This window comes from Balaenoptera musculus, chromosome 18 (genome assembly GCF_009873245.2).
Source record: "Balaenoptera musculus isolate JJ_BM4_2016_0621 chromosome 18, mBalMus1.pri.v3, whole genome shotgun sequence".
Classification (NCBI taxonomy): domain Eukaryota; kingdom Metazoa; phylum Chordata; class Mammalia; order Artiodactyla; family Balaenopteridae; genus Balaenoptera; species Balaenoptera musculus.
In genome coordinates this window covers 5,717,061-5,734,926 of record NC_045802.1, presented here as the reverse complement: position 1 = coordinate 5,734,926, position 17,866 = coordinate 5,717,061, and the positions used below count along the sequence as shown (strand labels likewise).

The 17,866-nt window shown below is 35.4% G+C and overlaps 1 protein-coding gene across 12 annotated transcripts in view; it reads right to left on the bottom strand.

The window, feature by feature from the left end:
- Positions 1-17,866, bottom strand: part of PAN3 (poly(A) specific ribonuclease subunit PAN3) — a 118,875-nt gene that overhangs the window by 55,117 nt on the left and 45,892 nt on the right. For all 12 annotated transcript variants that reach the window (XR_005017264.1, XM_036831895.1, XM_036831897.1 and 9 more), the window contains one exon: positions 11,101-11,251. Coding sequence is in view for 11 of the 12 variants with exons in the window: in XM_036831895.1 (XP_036687790.1) it covers positions 11,101-11,251 (151 nt within the window). In the remaining variant the exon portion in view is untranslated. The remainder of the gene's footprint in view (positions 1-11,100; positions 11,252-17,866) is intronic.

Here is a 17,866-nt window from a genome sequence, read left to right as displayed (position 1 = left end):
GGACACGGGTTCGGGCCCTGGTCTGGGAAGATCCCACATGCCGTGGAGCAACTGGGCCCGTGTGCCACAGCTGCTGAGCCTGTGCTCTGGAGCCCACAAACCACAACTACTGAGCCCGTGCAGCAAAGAAGACCCAATGCAGCCAAAAATAAATAAATTTAAAAAAAAAAAAAAGGGAAATTTCCTTTACATTAGTCAAAGGCCCTTCTCTGTAAGTGACACTTTAAGTCACTTTGTAAGTGACACCTAAGAGAACGGAAGGAACCATCCATGGAAAGAACAGGTGAAACAGTACATGCAAAGAACATGAGCCAGAAAGGAGCTTGACATATTTGAGGAAGACCAGTATGGTTGGAACTGAACACACAATGGAAAGAGTGAAAAGGTGAGATTAGAGGGGTATGTAAGACACAGATTATATACCATAGTAAGGGACTTGGAGTTTATTCTAATGACAACTAGAAAGCCATAATGTGATTACTTTTACTTTTACGAAAATATAAAGAAAAAGTAAAATATGTTTACTGATTTATGGTAACATTTCAATTATTAAAAATTGTATTTGATTAGAAGTACAAATATTCTCTCTTCATTACATTACACAATAAAAATAAGTTTCAAACACACTCCAAAATGCTTTCTTTACTTATTTTTTTAAATATAAATAACCTTTAATAAAAGCCATGTGGACCTAACCAGTATAAACGCAACTCAGATTCCACCTCTGACTTCTCCCTCAATATCTAGAGAATTTCAGCAACTGACTTCTATAAGCACACTTCATTTTAGTTGAATATCTACCTGTGATAAAAGGTATTTGGACTACCTGGATATTAGAAACACTGTAAGCATTAATAAAACTATTAAGTGTCCTAACGCTTCCTCACAAAATGTATTTAATCTCATTGACCAAATTCAGGTAAATACTGTCAGGTCGTACTATGAGTTTAGCCCAAGTTGTATCAGCCACATACTCGTACACAATATTTGATGGGGACCACAGCCTGCACAACTGTTTCGCTTTCCATGTCTACACACAGTAATCCTCCACTGGGCCTAACTTCAGCCTTACCTCTATCAAGAGCCTCATTTCCATACGAGTTTTCATTAATTAATTCAACAAATGTTAGAATATTATGTGTAAACTACAGTACCTAAACCTCTAAAAATGTGAATAACTTGTCCAGATTTTTAACTGTCTTAAAAACAACTGAATTACAACTTTAAGAACTATCCCCTCTGGCCTGTATGTTAGGTCACTTACTTGGAACACTATAATATTTGAAGAAACAGAACAGTGACCTGCTTGCCCCCAAACTTGACAAAATTATCTGAATTAACAGGATCTTTTCTAGCCTCTGCAATGGTGTCAATCTCTTAAATCATAACACGTACATTATTTAAACAAAGAGTCAAAACAAAATGGGAGGAGGACAGGTGTTAGCTACCAAACAAACTCTTCTGGATCAAAAGAACCATTTTTCTTCTCAAGTGACAGTGAACGTTTATGACTAAATGGTATGCTTCATTCATTGATAAATAATGTTGTATTGTTTATGAACAATAAACATACTCCAAGACAACCATGTCTGATTATAAAAAGTTATAGTCACAAAAAATAAGATTAATATTAGTTAACAATGTAATTTTAACTTTAAATTTCTTTCCAACAAACAAAAGCTAGTAAGAAATTAACAAGAAAAATTAGTCTGGCTTCAAAAATGTTATTGAATCAATAAACACTTCTTACTTCTTTAACATTAATAACAATTTAGCTGACCTTTACATAAAAATCTTAAAACATACATATTAAAACGTAACATGCAAATAAAAGATATCTGATTACTAGTTCTAGATCCATGAAGTTTAAAATTTTAAACAGCCATGGTACGTATGCTATGCATTTTTCAGACATTCTGAAAAATTTATGAGATGTATCAATAATTGATTTACATTATGTGTGTCCCATGAGCATTACTAAGGTAGAAGAAATCCCTGTGGCCTGGTTTCACTTAAACGGTATTTGTGATCTTGGCTGAGCTTCAGGAACCCCTGTAACAATTAATTCAATGGTTACTTATCTGATAACCTCAGTTACTCAGAACACAGACTGGAACCAGAAAAGCGAAATCAGCCTCAGCCAAAGAATAATTTAAAGCCCCATGCACCTTATTCACAGGCAACAATTCAAGTCCTTGACTCAAAGTCTTTTTCTTATTTAAAGAAAGCAGCAGATTAGGAGAAGAAAAGGGTTGCAAGTAGAAAGAGGAGAGAAGGCAGCACAGAGCACTGAGCAGAGCAGTAGTTCTCAAAATGGGAGTCCCTGGAAAAGTCAGCAGCATCCCCTGGAAACCATTAGAAAAGGAAATTCCCTGGCTCACCCAGACAGACCTACAAAACCAGCAGCTCTGCGGATGGGACCCAGGGAGTGCTGGGTTGTAACAGGTACTCCAGGTGATTCTGACAGACTCGAGAACCACTGTCCTAGAGACAGGAATACTAACAGCACGACAGAGTCACCAATAAAAAGCCAGTAAGAACTCACTAACATGGTTCAAATAAACTTGTCTGGGTATGTCCATTCAAGGTACTACATTCAGGCGCTTTAATAGACTCAGAGAGCAAGAGAAATTACCTCCAAGGAGTTATTATCTAATTGAGGTAGGAGGACAATGGAAAGGGTGAAGAATCCAAGTAATTATGTAACACTGAAGCAAACTGCTCTTCAAACTCTTGTTACCTAAAAAGTAGCAACTGTATTCTGGTTCACTATAATCACTTGAAGCACATCAAACTGAGCATGAGTCATAAAAGAAAAGTTAATTCTGTGTGAAGCAACAGAAACTACAAATTTTGGAAATCTTTCTTTGAAAAATTGCTGAGAATATAAAGTTTTGACAATGAAAGCCATAAAGCTTCTTATATCCAAAAATTCAAGTATGATGGAAAGCTTCATTTTCCATGATGCTAGAAGAATCAGTTACTGTAGCTGTTTTGGTGATTTATTTAAAGTAGATACAAAAGATGCAAATAAGATAATGCCCCAAAATGTATTTATATGAGATAACCAGGGTCAACTTAAAATTCTGCATCCAAAGAAGACTGGAGCATGTAGGCCAGCTGCTTAAAAAGATGAAAGTCTGGATTTTGGAGGACAGTCATGGTTGGAGAAACTTTGCAGACAATTTCCAGATTTGTCCATAACAACCTCCCACTCAGGCGCCTCCATGCTTTCCCCCTTCCAGCTGACTGGAGAGATGCCTAGAAGCCCGTTGACCTGGGTCCTTAACTACATGGAGAACAGGATCCCAGACAACCTGAAAAATCTGTCCTGGACTGTTGAAAAAGCAAGAAATAAATTTTTGTCATGTGAAGCCACTACATTTTGGATCTCCATGCTTCAGCAGTTTAGCCTACCACATCACAACAGTGGGCAATAAGATTATGGTCCATAGTAACTATGGCTTAGGGAGCATTTTGGTGACAACAATTGTATTAATATCCTATTGATCTGTACTGTTTTCTAAAAGGTACACCCCCCCCCGCCAAAGGGACTATTAGTTACTAGTTATTATTTATAGGAATACCATTCTAAAATCTGGATAACCACACCTCAAATATGGGAAGATGTTTATGAAATCATAAGAAAACATCTCATTTCAGAATATCAATGTGTAGGAGATTCATGACTAAAAAATCAAAAACTAAATATTATCACCATCAACATGTAGTCCACATCTGAGTTTCTGCTAGTATACATGGTTGGATTTTACATGCCTGTGTGCACTGGGGGTTTTAAAGGGATACACCTCTCTGATTCCTCTCCTTTTACTAAGACCCTGCCCCATGCCCTACTGTAGGGTAAATGCACATCCAAAAGGCAAAAAGAGTAAGAAAAAAAGATGACTTTCACATATGAATATGACTAGTCAAGCTGAGAAGAATCAGGGAAAATTCAATAAAAGAGGCTGCCACCATTCAATTCATTCCTACAGAATTAGAGGACCATGCCTATCTAGACATGTTACACACAGCATAGTAATTTTGTCCACACAAACATTCTCTCTCTACTAAGTACCTACAATGCACCACTGAGCCAAAAGGTGAAAGAAAAAATGATCCCTGGAGGTTTCAACCTATTTGACTCAAAGGAAATAAAAAGATTGACTTCTAACTCTCCACATCCAGCTGAGAACCAAGAATGTTCTTGGGCATTCACTAATACATGCTGTCTCTCCCTGCCTCTCAGTTCATTCAGGACCTCTACAACACTCTGATTCACCCTAGACCCTAACCTTACACTGCTGAAACAAAACCCCCCTCATCTGTACCTGCAATACAAAGGATTTTCTATTTACACATACTACGTCAAGGAAGTCCATATGCCTTTTAAAGTCCTTTTTAAGTCTAGTATCAATACAAAAATCAAACTCTTCTCTCCTTTTTGCTACTTCTCATCACTGTTTTCATCTCTGTCTCCTTTCAGTGTACCTATCTATCTCCTATTGATCAACATGTCACAAAACAATACAATTTTAGATTAGAAAGACTTTTAAAATTATCTAATATTATCTTCTTATAGAAATGAAGATGCTAAAACACAGGGATCAAACAGCACGCTGAAAGCTACATAGCTACTTTAGTCGAAGAACTGGTACCATGTTCCAAAGGCAATCAAGTCACGATCCAATGAAAGCAGCCCCTAGACAGCAGGAGATGCTGCTACAGTTGTAGATCACTGAACCTATAGTTGAAGGGAACCCCTACCCACTCCCATCCAGCCCTTACCTCTCAGTTAAGGAACAAGTTAGCCAATACATGAGATGGAGACAGGAAGTCCACGATAGAAACGCTCAAACCTAACAGGACACATTCACCAGGGATTCCCCAGCCAGCAGAACAATACCCACTGGCAGCTACTTGAAGCCTTACCTGGCAGGTCTCCAAGCCAGCTGCGGCAGCCACATGCCCCTCGCGCCATTAACGTCTCGCCTCAGTGTCCTGAAATTCCCAACCAGGAAGGAAATACAGCCAGCAGGCACTCCCAACCCAGTTACGGCTCTACAGTTCTACTGTTAGCAACCTTCCCTGGGACGTCACCATCTGTACCCATAAACATGCATACACCGAGCAGCCCCCATGTAGGATGAGCTCAACATTACAGGGCAAGGTAAAGGCCTTCTTCACAAAAACCTCAGGGACCCCTGACCTTAACTATAAAGTTTTCTTTTATTTTTTAATGTAGAAAGCAAGCCCCAATTAGAAAACCTGGACATGTCTGAGTGATTCTGCTGAATATACCTGAAAAACAAAGTAGTTACAAAAAATGGAAACATGCAATTTAAAGATAATACAAATGTTTTGACTGGTTTTAAAAATGTTTTAGCATCTCAAAACACACAGCAACTCTAGTTCTGATCAAGTTAAACTTTCAACAGGCATATTTCTGTTCCTCATGTGACAATACACCTACACCCTCTTGAACACTTGCATTATTTAGGAGTTCTTCAAAGATGTTTACAGGATCATTAAAATTCACTGTAATTAAGAGATACCCACCAATTAAAAATTTTTCTCTGAGATAAAAATGAAGCTTAGTTAAATGAGCATTTATTAGGCACCCTCTTTATGCCTGAATTTGTGCTAGATAAGAAACGACTCTGTCCCTTCTTAAGGAATTTGCAATGTGCTTAGGAAATGTAGACTGACATTTACAACAGTTAGAAGAATACTTTAATGGTAAAGTACCTCTGTTGCTATTAAGGGTAAAAATAATTCAGAGAAACCAGTTCAGATGGAAATATCAAAATAAACTCATGGTAGGATTACTTGACGGTCCCACAAAATTCATTTAATGAAAAATAATTACAAGGAAAATCTGTTTAGAGTTACATCACATAAAACAAGGAGATGTTTTAGAATTACCTAAGTATTTTGTATAATTTTTATTTTCAATAATTATACTACTTAGTAAAACATAAAATAATCTAAAATGATAGCTTATAGTTTTTATGCCTTGAGTGATTTTAATGTAGGGCCTAAAATACAAAGAGAAATTTGAAATATGAACTTAGATATTTACCATCTGCAAAACCATAGCTTCAATCCATTAGCAACCTATTTTCCCAATGGTACATACACTCCTTAGCTGGATATCAGAGTAGTAATACAGGTAGGTAGACATATCTCAGGATTTAATTTTACCCACACTAGTGTTACAGCATTATGACCTACAAGAGGTTCCTGATTTTTGACTTACACAATTTATTAATTTTAACAGTATTTTCCCAGTTTGCCCTCTCTCTTGTTTGCGTCAAAAACAGATCAGTTATATGGACACACACATACATACAACTAGTCTAAAAAAACAACTGAAAGGGCTATCATGTAGGAAAGATTTTAATTTATTCTATTCAAGGAAAAGACCTAGGACTAATGGATAAAAGATAGACAAGACAGAGTTTAGTTCAACAAAAGATCTAATTTTCTTTTTTATTCAAACTATTAAAATGTACACTGGGCTGCCTTGGTTAGCTACTTAATTCTTTATTACTATAAGTGAAAAAGCAGAAGCTAGATGATAATCTCTCAGGAATGCCGCCTCTAAACTGGCACAAGGCTGAACCACGGAAACCCCAAAGGTTCCACCTAGACCAATGACCAGTGTCAGATTACCGCATCGGCCAACTACTATGCAACGGAAATGAATGAAGCCTCCATTTCTTCATTATGATATAAAACATCATAGAATCAGAGAACTTTATTCTTTAGCACAGAACTTTAAAAAAAAGATCACCTTTCAACATTAGAAGTATAAGAATATTTTTAAATAGTGCATTATATATATTAAAAGTTAAATATTTTTCAACAAGAATGATGGATAAATATTAATTTTCCCTTTTCTTTTCCCTTCCTCTTTTTCCCCATACCTTGCCCAAGCCAAAAAATAAAGAATATAAGCCAATTTTATCTATCAATTTGGCACTCGCAGCAATATATAAGAAACGATTAAGTGTTTCAAAAAACTGGATCTAAAAATATACTTCAAAATTTTTCTAAAATATTATGATTAAATTTTAATGAAGGAATACAATTACTTAATAATGATAGGTTTAGTATAATAATTAGATGCTTCTCATCAAATCAATCATCTGAGATTACCATAATAATTTACAATAAAATACACTAATGGTCCAAAAATCTGCACCATTCTCATCTTGAAGGAATGAATATTTGAAAGTACTAAAAAGTCACTTATGGCTCTCTTTCTCATTTATAAATCAATGACGGCATCTCCAAATTCAAGAACTCCCCTCTACCTCTCCCAAGCGTACACACACAATCAAGCAGAACGAGAGATGCTCAATTCCTGAGTCACAACTGTGCGTTAAACCACCAGGTGACATATTAGAACACTACCCAGAAACGTACGCTACCTCTCTTAGAATCACCTTCAAACAGACTGTGGCCAAGACTGAGGTAATTAAACTCAAAGTACACCAAGACTTAGCTTACCAAGTCTACTACCACATCAAAATACTCTCAGGAAAAATTCTGATAGAAAACCATTCAGCAATTAGTTCTTGTGATAAAATTATTTTTCATGGCACAAAAAATTAAAGTATAAGCTGTCTTTTCACATACTTAGTATAGTCATATTTTCATTTCTAAAGGCTATTCCAGAAATGTTTGCCTAAAGCTAGATCTATTAGAAAAATATATCTTTATACATTACTTTAAAGGTATTGTTACTATATCACACTCAGGAAATAAAATTTTGCTAAGGGTGTGTTAAACCAGTGATTCTTAACTTTTGGAAGGCTGTAGCCCTCCAAGAGGATAATAAAAGCTGTGACCAGAGAAAAATGCGTATTCACAAATTAAAAATATGCATATGATTGTAGGGGTTCTCAAAGACAATTAAGCCCAAGTTAAGTGCCATACCCCAAATACTCACTCTTATAACTACCTTCGTAGAAGACACTTAGAAATATAGCTATCGTTCTCCGGTTAAATGTACGGAAAACAACTAAACCTATAGCTCCTTCATTTCTTAAAATAAAATAAAATGTATATACAAGTCAATGGAAACTTAACATGTGCTGCATATATTTAACACTTTCAAATACCTTTTAAACCCAATTAGCTATTTAAATTCAAATAATTTTTGTATAAAGTTTTACTTCTTGCATTACAACTTTTTAAAAATACAAATCATGTTTTTAAAGTGATCAAGTTTTAGAGGAACCTGATTCACTCAAGATCCACTTTGTTCCATGCATTACGTTTTTCTTCCTTACGATCTGAGGAAATACAAAATCTTAACATCTACTCAACTTTGCTCAAACATTTTTACTTTTTTGGTCGAAGGATATATTTAAATATGTATTTTTTCACATATAATGAAAATGACATTACTCTAGTTTACATCTGAGTGCCAAAATATTTAAGGTTTCATATATTTTAGGAAAACAGTAATTTGACATATTTTCAAGGGTAATAATTTCTGGAATAGAAGTTGAAAAAAAGAGAAAATGAAACTTTATAACTGAAAATTATCACTAGGTTACACCTACAGTAGACAAGGAGGATTAAAAAGATCAGTTAAATCACCACTAAGGCAGGTAAATAAACTTCTACGACCTTTCTTATTCTACAGTCTTAAAGTGGAAATACCAAGAACCTCTCCTAGGCCTTGAAAAAAATATTTATGGGTAAGAAGTAATGGAAGACACTGAAGGGATAAAATGTTTTTCTGAAAGTACAGACTTAATTTTGTTTTCCTTTGCTCATCTCCACAGAGTGTTAAGCCATTAACTAAAAGGAGAAAATATGGAGAAATAATAAATGCAAAACCATTAATCACTCCAGTATTTTTGGAAAATATTTTAGCCTCGTTGATTGCCATTTGAATAAAGAACAATTTTTAAGTAGTTGGTATAAAGAATTCAGGAATACATTTAATATAATATACTGACCTATTTCCAATGGTTCCAGACAGTAATTACTTTCATTAATAGGAAGCAGAATGACCATTTTAATGTTAGAGCTATGTAGAAGAAGAGTAAATAGTTTTAAATTAATTCATTTCATCCTAAATTTAGGTTGTGAAATCCAATTGGGACCAATGAAACACCTACCTACACACAAGTTAATAACAACTGGAAACCTTAAACAAATACCACAGCATTAACAGATTTTGTAATTAAATGTTTTCAATATCTAAAATTCCCTTTGACATTTTTAACTCCTCCAGTATTTAAAAAGCCCATCTTTTAGCCTGATCTAGTCTGATCAAAGATGTGAACAAAATATTTACTTATGAGACAAGGGAAAATGTGCTGTTAGGCCAAAATCAATTGGTGCTTAATTAAGAAGGCCAAAGGGTTCTGACTGGCGCATGGGTTTCGTTACTGTGGGTGCTTTATAAACACTGCTCTGCAGTCTGGACAATCCCTAAGAAAGTTCAGATGTACAGCTGACATGTAGATTATGCTCTTGTAAACAATGTGAACACACCTCAATGGGAGAAAATCATAGCAGCATATTACTTACATATTACAAGTAAAACTTTAAGGCTACCAGGGATATTCAATTCTGACACTGCTCTCTAGGGAAGAATGGAAAATGTTTACAAATTTAACTGAACCTGAAAAGAGCCAAAGTAGAAAAAAAGGTAAAGGGACAAGTAAGGGGGAAGGAATTGCAAGGTATATCTCAAGGCCCTCCACACAAAATTATCTTAAAAGTTTCACCAGAAAGGTATGTAATTCTTGCTTATGTTTAGTTAATAAAATGATCAACTGCTCATTGGGGTGGGGGAGGATGAGTGGGAGATGAGTGGGAAGGGAGGGAGGGAGAATGAGATGGAGAGAGGGAAAGAGGGAGGGAGAGAAGGGGAGGAGGGAGAGGTGAGGGAAGTAGGCATTGATAAAATCCCTGGCAACACAAGGTTATTAAGCCTCTGAATACACTTGATACTTTACACACTAAACCGGATGCTCTGTTCCGTAAAGTTATCATTATCTTCTCTCATTCTTCTTCCCAAAAAGGTCCTTGATTTCAATATCAATATCAAAACCAATGATTTATCACCATTACTGATTAGATTAAGCCCTGGAAGCAGTATTAGCTCCAGGCTGATCTAGATAGATCTTTTGGCTTCATTTAATGTATATAAATTTCCTTTTGTTTCTGTTTAACATTCAGGACCAAGTGATGATTTTCCAGTACAGGTTCTAGAAACATAATCTGGGTGGGTAGCTCAACCATTTCACAGACACAAGACAATCTGCTCAGCACTTACTATGAATTCTATATAATTCTGCATACATTACTTGTCTAATTAAGGTACACAGCAGTAGGAATGGGTGATGTTAATTATCTAAGAAAACTTTCATATTTTGATATGTGTTTATGTTAGAAAGCAGAATACAAAATCTGCATGAATTTTTAGATAAAAGAGGGGAACTTCTAAGAAGATAGGGTTCTCAAAGGGTTACTCTGAACTATGCCTCAGGATCCCTGAGGTATAAGTGCATTTCTTCAAATTCTTCTTCTGCCATTTTAGGTAAACTTGGAAGAAAGTGTTGAGATGTACTGTCTTCCCTATCTCAAAGACCCCTAATATTTCACATTTCTTTCCTACCATTGTTTATAATACCTTACCCAATTTGAATTACTGCTACAGATTTATAATCAAACACCTGAAAGGCAATACATCTAAACTTTTATTTAAAATGATATAAATTATTTTTTAGAAATTTATTTCAAAAGGAGGACCCTGACGCTCTTACAGAAGTTTCTGAGTGAAAGAGCATTACCATGAACTTTAAAAAATAAAGACATACTATGGCCCAGATAGACTTTTTTTCTCAATAACCATTTTCTCCTTTAAATTTATTTTTGTGCATATTTAAATTCTGCTTTAAAATTTTCAACTACACATTTGGTCTATGGTACCAAAACCTAGAACATAAAACTCATAATGTGTTCAAATATGACTCACTGAAGAATACAATTTCAGGTCTGGTAAACTACCAGCAAATGTGCTTAGAGACTTGCTATCTGGAACTCACTGGAAACAGTTACTCAACTTACCTGGGGCTAATCCAGCAGCAGCAGCAGGAGTCCCCAAGGATGGGTGAGAGAACACTTGAGAGAAGGCAGACGCATGTGCCTGGGACGCGTTACTGAGCCTGGAGGTTGATCCTCCTTTGGGAATAAACTCGCTTGCAGTAGGATTTGGTGTCTATTTAAAAATCAAATATAGTAAGTTAACACATTTTAAGCCCAAAAAGACACTGAATCTACTAGGCATTATTCCACAGTGCTCTATTTACTGAGTAAAATATTTTATTGAAAGGATTTACAGTGTTTTTTAGTTTTCATATTTTGAGGTGGGATAATTAAATTTCTTGAAGAAAAATTTTCATCAAATTTGAGGGTTTTAATCATTTCATTTGCAGAATTTAACTTCAGAACATGAAAATTTGCCTTTATTGTCAAATATACATCATTACCAAACTATCCTAACACATTTTAGAGAACTGGGAGGTTGAAACTGCCTCAAAACTGAGTCAACAAGTTTCAAATTTAATGTCTTTAAACCACTTCTACCAGGATAAAGGTCAAAACTGCCTTTATTCCAAAATTAATCACTTCCTTCTTTATAAGCACTTAAGACATTTCCCCAACAATATGGTACCATGTATTTAAGTAACAGTGAAGACGAGAAAAGCACTTAAACACAAGGCAAACACACGAGAGGACTCAAGATATAAGAAAAACATAATAGAGGCTCCAATGTCTGCTAAGTATTCATGTAACTTGTTATATTAAAAAACATTTTACTATGAGATTACACGAAAAAAATTTCCTCCCAGTTGTACAATGCCACCTTTTATCTAGTCAAGTGGCACGGTACCTTTGCCTGTAAGAATGGCTAGCACGTTATAAGACTGCAATTCAATTTCACAAATGGTCTATATTTTGTCCATGTGGAAAAAATGAACATCCTAAATATTTTTCTGAAATTGTGACCTACATGCTTAATTAAGTATAATGAAGATTCAACATATTGATATTTGAATTCAACTTCCAAAAGGGTCGACCAAAGAGATAATTTAGTATGTTCATACTTCAGCCCACATTTTCTGTATACATATAAGCTAAGTTTAAAATACACTAAATCATGATGCAAAAATTTAATCACCTGAAGTATTTTAGAACTGATCATTAAAATGGAAAAATATTTCCATAGAAGGCATAAAATAAAAAGATGGACTAATTACTGTACAATCCAAAAACAACTTCCCTATTTGATATGAATGACATTTTAAACTGCTAGGTTAGAGTTCAAAATATTAGATTTGGAAAATAGCAAGTCAAGAGGCTAACCTAATTTTAAACTCTAAAACAAATGATATTTTACTAGTTACGTTCCAGCTAAAATTAAATGCAAAGTAATAAAATATAGAAAAAATGTTAACCTGCGCTTAACTACAATATACTAGATGTACAGAGAACCTCTTTTACTGCCGTATCTAAGACATAAAATTCTGAAGAAAAAAAAGAATCAGGCCTGAACCAAAACATATTTTCCAAAGAGAAAAAAAAAAGTCCTCTTCTGTCACTTATGTGTCTATTTTAAAACCTTCCAAATTTAAAACACTGGCATCTTCTTTAAAAGTACGGCCAATTCCTTAATTTCTGGAGTAGAAAATAAGCCAACGCATTTTATTGATGTAGTAATCCCTAGTTATAAAAGAACAAATGGTTACCAAGAGGATCACTTCAGAGCTAAATCAGTGTGTACTAGTTAATGCTGAATCTGTTTTAGAAGATGAAAGTCAAGATAAAATCAATCAGATAACTTGGTAAAAGAGTTCAAAACGCCTAGGAGAGATGGAGACTTCAGGATTACAAGATTACTAAGAGACAGCAAATTTAGACAAAGAAATTAATCTAATCTAATCCCGAGAAACAACTATCACCCCGTTTCCATTTCATTTATACCTTACATTTACCATGAATAAGAGACTTTTGATTTCAAAGCTGAGTTTCTCTAAATCAAATCTATTTTAAATTAGTCTGAAAGACTATTTTTAAGGGATCCTATAAAGGAGAAAAAGGAGGAGAAAACCTATTCTACCTCCCCCAAATAAATTATATATAAAATGCCATTATAACAAATTATAAAGGTCCTTCAAATTTATTATGATAGAAGTTATTAAAATTAACTATGAAAATGTATACACTAAACTGCAACTTTTAGGGATTCAACAACCACAGATGCAAAAAACCTACCAGCAATGAATTTTAATTAAGAAGTGAAAAGAAGGGCCTAAACCCCTTCCTCCATTTTTTTTCCTGATTTAAGATGGCAAGGCATTTCCCTTGACTGGGTGGTTAGAGAGTTTGTTTTATTTCAGATGAGTTTATTTGAGATGAGAGAAAAGGTTAAAGGATTTAAATGGCAGAAAAAAGAATTACATAGTAAGTATAACACAAAAACCAAAATCTAGGAATAAGAGAGTAGAGCTACTATTATTAACAGTTAATATAAATTCCTCTAACCAGATTAGAGAACTATCAAAAATACTTAAATAATGAGAAATTATAATAATGAGAATACTTTCTCATGATAAAATTAGTTAAAATAAGAACTATAATAAAAAGATGCATTCTTAAAACCACTTTAATATAACTGGTTTGTAACATATATAAGGGTTTTTTATAAAGCAACAAAATAGCAATAGGCACACACCTTTAACATGTTAAAAAGAATACTTTTTTAGAGATAGATAAGGCAAAACTGGTAACTAAAACCAGTATCACATTAAAATGAAATCTCTGTTCATCAGAAAATAAACGATTGGGACTTCCCTGCTGTCACAGTGGTTAAGAATCTGCCTGCCAATGCAGGGGACACAGGTTTGAGCCCTGGTCCGGGAAGATCCCACATGCCACAGAGCAACTAAGCCCATGCGCCACAACTACTGAGTCTGCGCTCTAGAGCCCGCGAGTCACAACTACTGAGCCTGTGCTCTAGAGCCCACGAGCCACAACTACTTAAGCCTGCAAGCCTAGAGCCCGTGCTCCACTGCAAGAGAAGCCACCGCAACGAGAAGCCCGCGCACCGCAAGAGTAGCCCCTGCTCACCGCAACTAGAGAAAGCCCGCGCGCAGCAAAGAAGACCCAACACAGCCAAAAATAAATTAATTAAGTTTTTAAAAAAAGAAAAAGAAAATAAACAATTTATTTTAGCTTTAGGAGGTGAAGGTTATATCTAGAAAGAAGAGTCAAGGACTTAGGTTATATAAATTTGTCTAACTTCAACAACACTAAAGAGAATGAAATAAATGAGAAAAGGAATAGTGAAAAAGAACATCAAAGTTTTATTACTCCAACCTTATGAATTAGATAATCCCCATCATAACTCTCTAAATATGTTCCTATAAATTTGTGGGTTTTCTAACATACATATAATTATATTTCTATTCATAATTTCTAATTTCTATTCATACTTTATTTATTTAATTTATTTTTATTTGTTTATTTTTGGCTGCGTTGGGTTTTTGTTGCTGTGTGCAGGCTTTCTCTAGTTGCGGCGAGCGGGGGCTACTCTTCGTTGCAGTGTGCGGGCTTCTCATTGTGGTGGCTTCTCTTGTTGCAGAGCACGGTCTCTAGGCTTGCAGGCTTCAGTACTTGTGGCTCGCAAGCTCTAAAGCGCAGGCTCAGTAGTTGTGGCGCACGGGCTTAGCTGCTCCGCAGCAATGTGGTATCTTCCCGGACCAGGGCTCGAACCCGTGTCCCCTGCATTGGCAGGCAGATTCTTAACCACTGTGCCACCAGGGAAGCCCTCTATTCATACTTTAAGTACTAATTTTCATTCATATCTTAAACAGCTCTAAATGTACATTTGGGAAAAAAATCAATGTTTATGTCAAATAGCAGACATTCACTCTGTGAGAAGTTATCAATAAAAATAGAGTTTCAGGTTCTCACACACTTAAATTTACACCGCAGCTTTCACAACCAAAAGAACCAAGTGCATTTTATTTAGTGAGTTCTTCAAACCGACATCATCCCCCAACATTTGGATATGATTCCTATCTGTACCCTCCAGACAGAAATATACTAAGTCAAGAGTCCTGGCCTTTAGTTTAAAAAGCACTGTTGTAATTATTATCATTATATTTTAAATGAAATAATAATTAATGTTTCAATTCAGACATCCCAACCAACCAAAATGATAGAGTGTTTCCTATTTTACCAATGACTGATAAAGGTTTTTTTTTTTTTAACAAATGAAGTAATTTTCTGATGAGGTTTCTAGCTCAAGATTAATACAACTTTATGCTTTTCTACTATCACATTATTTCATGGAAACTGTTACTTTTAAAGTCTAATTCAGAATTTAACACTCTGCTGGACTCCACTACAATCAAGAGTACTTATTAAGAACACAATAAATTAGTCCCATAAATTAAGGGACTAATTTAATAAACAGTGAAACAAAATTAAAAGTTCCGCCATTAATTTTTAATTAGGTAGAATGACAGGAAGAGGTTTATACTGAATAAAAACACAAAACAAAATATTATGTAATATTTCATTGCAAATATGCCAAAAGGTCTGTAAGAAAAAGAAAGTTGTCTTAAGGTGATGTGATGAATGACTGAGGAATCACTGCTATTCCTGAATATTGGTCAGGCTTTTTAAAATCACACAGTAACCTCATAAAACCATAAAATACCCTCCTTAGTAAAGCTCCTTGTAATGAGCTCAACTTGCTTTACCTCTTAATAGCTTCGTAAGCTGCTATCAGTAATCTTTCTACTCTCTGAATGAAACATGAATGACCTGGTAAATTTTTCTGAACAGCTTTATCTAGATATAATTGACATATAATAAATTGTACATATTTAAATGTAAGCTTTGATAACTCTTGACATAGGTAGACCACCATGAAACCACTACCCATATCAAGAAAATGACTACCTTCATCATGCCCAAAAGTTTCCACAAGCCTGAATGAAATCCCTCCCTCCTGTTCCTCTCTGCTCCACTGCTTTGGACTCCAGGCAACAACCGATAAGCTTTTTGTCACTATAGACTAGTCTGTATTTTCTAGAATTTAATATAAATGAATCTTACATACATATGTAGGTGCTGAGTTTTTTACTAGCTTCTTTCACTTTGCATCATTAAGATTCATCCTTCTTATGCTTTCTTTGGGTTTAATTTGTTCTTCTTTTTCTAGTTTCTTAAGATAGAAGCTGAGATCACTGATTTGGGAACTTTTCTCCTTTTCTAATACAGGCATTTAGTGCTATAGATTTCCGTCTGATTACTGATTTAGCGGCATCCCACAACTGTTGGCATGTTTCATTTTCATTCAGTTCAAAATACTTTCAAGTCTCCCTTTCTAATCCCTCTTTGACACATGAGTAAGTCAGAAGTGTGTTATTCAGTCTCTGAATACTTGAGGATTCTCCGAAGATCTGTTACTGGTTTCTAATTTAATTCTCTTGTGGTCGGAGAACACATTTGTATGACTTGTACCCTTTTAAATTTATTGAGACTTCTTTCAAGACCCGGAATTGGTCTGTCTTGGTGACCAATTTCTATGTGAACTTGAAAAGAGTATTCATGTGGTTGCTGTGGGGCACAGGGCTCTACGAGTAAACTACCAGAGCTGCTCAGGCCTCCCATCTCCTTACTGATTTTCTTCCTCTTCTATTATTGAGAGAGGAGTACTGAAATCTGTATCACCGTCTATTTCTCCTTGCAATTCTACTAGCTTTTGTCTCATATATTTTAACTCTGTTTTTAGGTGCATAAACATTTAAAAATGGCGTATCTATGCTCCTAACGAACTGTTCCCTTTACCTTTATCAAATGACCTTCTGTATTCCTGGTAGTATTCTCTGCTCTGAAATCTACTTTTTCTGACATGAATATAGCTATGCCAGCTTTCTTTTGACTAGTGCATGGTATAACTTTTAATCTATTTTCGTGTTTATGTTTAAAGCAGGTTTCTTATCAGCTTCATATAGTTAGAGTTTGCTCTTTTTCTTTAATCCAATTTGAAAATCTCTGCCTTTTTATTAGGATGTCCAGAGGACTTATATTTAATGAGATTACTGATAAGTTCAGGTTTAAATCTATCTACCATGTTGTTACTTGTTTTCCATTTCTTCCACCTGTTCTTTGGTCTCCTTTTCTGTTTTCTGCCTTCTCTAGGATTAAATGATATTTAAAATTTTCATTTTACCTCCTCTCTTGGCTTGTTAGCTATAACTCTCTCTGTTCTGTTACTGTAGTGATTATCTTAGGTTTTACAGTACATATATTTAACTTATCACTGACTATCTTAGTCTGCTAGAGCCATAATAAAATACCACACACTGAGTGGCTTAAACCAGCAGTCCCCAACCTTTTTGGCACCAGGGACCGGTAACGTGGAAAACAATTTTTCCAGACAGGGGGAGGCAGGGGGATGATTCAGGCGGTAATGTGACCAATGGGTAGCGGCAGATGAAGCTTCGCTCACTTGCCCGCCGCTCACCTCCTGCTGTGAGGCCCGGTACCTAACAGGCCGCAGGCCAATACCATTCCGCAGCCCAGGGGTTGGGGACCCCTGGCTTAAACAATGGAAACATATTTTCTCACAGTTCTAGAAGGTGAGAGCCCAAGATCAAGGAGCCAAGAGGGTTGGTTTCTCCTGAGGCCTCTCTCCTTGGCTTGCAGAAAGCCATCCTCTCACTGTGTCCTCACAGCAACAGGCCTTTTCTCTGTGTTTGTGTGCAACCCTGGTATTTCTTCATCTTCTTCTAAGGACACCAATCATATTGGATTA